This window comes from Nicotiana sylvestris, chromosome 11 (genome assembly GCF_000393655.2).
Source record: "Nicotiana sylvestris chromosome 11, ASM39365v2, whole genome shotgun sequence".
In the NCBI taxonomy this organism is placed as follows: domain Eukaryota; kingdom Viridiplantae; phylum Streptophyta; class Magnoliopsida; order Solanales; family Solanaceae; genus Nicotiana; species Nicotiana sylvestris.
The window spans coordinates 156,132,235-156,135,430 of NC_091067.1; the positions used below are offsets into that span (position 1 = coordinate 156,132,235).

At 42.3% G+C, this 3,196-nt stretch overlaps 1 protein-coding gene across 1 annotated transcript; it reads left to right on the plus strand.

Annotated features, from left to right (window-relative positions):
* The first annotated feature begins 595 nt into the window (after window positions 1-595).
* Window positions 596-2,838, plus strand: LOC138881886 (uncharacterized). Its single transcript, XM_070162182.1, has 4 exons — window positions 596-662; window positions 2,022-2,143; window positions 2,255-2,533; window positions 2,677-2,838. Exons 1-4 carry the CDS (start codon window positions 596-598, stop codon window positions 2,836-2,838), a joined length of 630 nt encoding a protein of 209 aa, XP_070018283.1.
* Window positions 2,839-3,196: the final 358 nt, after the last annotated feature.

The following is a 3,196-nucleotide window of genomic DNA, read 5'->3' on the forward strand; positions in this document are numbered from 1 at the left end:
TCGCTGTGTAGTTCACTTGAGCGTCATTCATTGTCTTGCTCGCATAGTACACCGGATGAAACATTTTGTTCATTCTTTGACAAAAACCGCCCTAACCGCAACATCGCTCGCATCACACATAAGCTCAAAAGTCAAGCTCTAATTAGGTACGGTAATGATAGGAGCGATGGTCAACTTGTGCTTGAGAAGTTCAAAGGCTTGCATACATCTTTCATTGAACACGAACTTGGCATCTTTTTCCAATAACTTGCATAAGGGATTCACTACCTTCGAAAAGTCTTTGATAAATCTCCGGTAGAACCCTGCATGCCCAAGAAATCTTTGAACTACCTTGACAGAGGTAGGGGGAGGGAGCCTTGAAATCATATCAATTTTAACTTTGTCCACCTCTATACCATGCTTTGAAATTTTATGCCCAAGAACTATGCCCTCTTCCACCATGAAGTGGCATTTCTCCCAATTAAGAACAAAATTGGTTTCTTCACAACGGGCCAACACTCTATCAAGATTATTCAAACATTCCTCAAATGAATCACCCACAACACTAAAGTCGTCCATGAACACCTCCAATATATCTTCCACCTTATCGGTGAAAATGGAATACACGCTGGAATGTAGCCGGTGCATTACACAACCTAAAATGCATCCGAGAAAAAGCAAAGGTACAGATGAATGTGTCCGAGGATGCTCTTAGGTTGAGACTTTTCCCATTCTCACTTCAGGGGAAAGCATTAGATTGGTTCAAAAGACTCCCTAACCATTCCATCACAACTTAGGATGAGTTGGCGGATAAATTCATTTCTAATTCTTTTCACCCGAGCATATGGTGACACTTCGAGATGAGATATTGGATTTCAAGCAAGAGCCCACGGAACCTTTGCATGAGATTTGGGGGCAGTACAGAACGATGGTGAAGGAATGCCCCAATAATGATATGACTGACGCTATGATCCAACAAACTTTCTACCGGGGCATTAGTACAACAAATCAATGTATAGTGAACCAACTTGTCGGGGGAAACTTTATGAAGTTGTCATATGATGAGGCATGTGATATACTTGATGAGATGGCTGACACTTCTTCTGCATGGCAAAGTAGAGCCAATGTACCTCAAGGAGACCCTACGGTTATTCATTTGCACAAGGAATTACATGACCATGGGCAAACTATAGCGGAGTTGACAACTACTATGAATCAATTGGCTAAGGCACAGTTACAAAAAGTCCAAAATCCTCGCCAAGTGAATGCCATGGAGGGTGCTAATATGCTTGTCAACAAGAGAAGGCAAAGAAGGCAACAAAACCAAGGGAATTCTGAGCAATTTGATGATGTATGTGATGGTTTTCAAAATGATGGTTATGATGACCAAAGTGAAGAGGTTCAATATGTAAACAACTATCAAGGCCAACGGGGCAACTCTTCCAACCAACAACAGTGGAAACCTCAAGGCAATTGGGGCAATCAATAACAAAACAGTGGCAGTTGGGGGAACAACAACCAAAACAATAACTGGGGCAACCAAAACAACAATCAAGGCAACCAAGGGAATTGGAATAGTAATAACAATAATTGGGGTGGCAATAATAATTAAGGAGGATGGAACAATGGAAACCAAGGAAACCGGGGGCAAGGCTTTCAAAGGCCCCCAATGTACCAACAACCGAACAATCCACCACCATTTCCATCTCAAGGTCCTAGTTCTTCGGGTAATGATATGGGTAGAATTGAAATGATGTTCGAGCAGATGATGAAGAGGAATGCGGATTCTGATGCACAGTTAGCTTCTCACAACACCTCTATCTGAAACGTGGAGGTGCAATTAGGCCAAATCTCCCAGTCATTGAATACTCGCCCGAAAGGTGATCTACCAAGTGATACGGTAGTGAACCCAAAGGGTGGGAACAATCATGTTATGGCGGTTACAACAAAAAGTGGGAGAGGCGGTGATGTGAATGCCTCTAAGCAAAAACAAGTCGTGGATGATGATGTTGAGTTGCAAGATGACGAAGTCCCTTTGGTAGTTGAAGATGTGGTTGATGAAAATGTGAACAATGAAGTGAGGATTAATATTCAAGAAGTCAAGGTGGAAACTCAAAATGATGTGAACCCGTCTAGGGAACACATAATTGACATGCCGGAGCTGGTTGTGCCAAAAGCCAAGGCTCCTTTGCCAAGGCCACCTTTACCTTATCCTCAAAGGCTCGCAAAGCAGAAAAATGATAATCAGTTTAAAAAGTTCATTGATATGATGAAGAGCTTATCTATTAATGTACCATTGGTGAAGGCACTTGAACAAATGTCAGGTTATGCAAAATTTATAAAAGACTTGGTTACAAAGATGCGTTCTATGGATTGTGAAACTATGAAGATGACTCACCAAGTTAGTGCTCTAGTGCATTCAATAACCCTGAAGCTTGAAGATCTTGGTGCTTTCACCATTCCTTGCACCATTGGGAGTGCGGATTTTGCCAAGGCTCTATGTGACTTGGGAGCTAGTATCGATTTTAACCCTTCTCGATTTTCAAAACTTTGGGTATCGGGCAACCTAGGCCAACCTCAATGAGACTTCAAATGGCGGATCGATCGATGTAGCGACCTTTGGGCATTATTGATGACATGCTTGTTCGAGTGGAAAAATTCATATTGCCAGCCAACTTTGTAATTTTGGATTGTGAGGTGGACTATGAGGTTCCTATTATCTTGGGAAGGCCTTTCCTTGCAACGGGGAAAGCATTGGCTGATGTTGAAGCGGGTGAGCTCACTTTCCGAGTGGGAGATGAAAAGGTCGTCTTTCATGTGTGCAAATCTATGAAGCATCCCAATGGTACTGAAGTGTGATCTTTTGTTGACCTCGTCACAGCAGTGATAATTGATGACACCAGTGCAATGATCAATGTGGAGGACCCATTGGAAGCCGTATTGTTAAATCTTGATGTCAATGAGGATGCAAGTCGAGTGGAGTGCGTGAATGCTTTACATGGAATGGGCTCTTATTATTATGAGCCTAGAAAATTGTCTTTGGATCTTGAAAACCGAAAAACTCCACCAATAAAACCATCAATTGAGGAGCCACCAGTGTTGGAGTTGAAATCACTTCCTCCACACCTCAGGTATGAATTCTTAGGCTCAAATTCTACTGTACCATTTATTCTTTCTTTTTTCCTAACTAACATGCAGGTCGAGGCCACTTTGGCGG

Bases quoted from the DNA above. Each gene is read 5' to 3' on its own strand.
- LOC138881886 (XM_070162182.1), top strand. From the start codon at position 596: ATGGAATACACGCTGGAATGTAGCCGGTGCATTACACAACCTAAAATG. The intron at 663-2,021 runs GTACAGATGAAT...TCCCTTTGGTAG, and splicing joins GCATCCGAGAAAAAGCAAAG to TTGAAGATGTGGTTGATGAA. The intron at 2,144-2,254 runs GTTGTGCCAAAA...GATATGATGAAG, and splicing joins TAATTGACATGCCGGAGCTG to AGCTTATCTATTAATGTACC.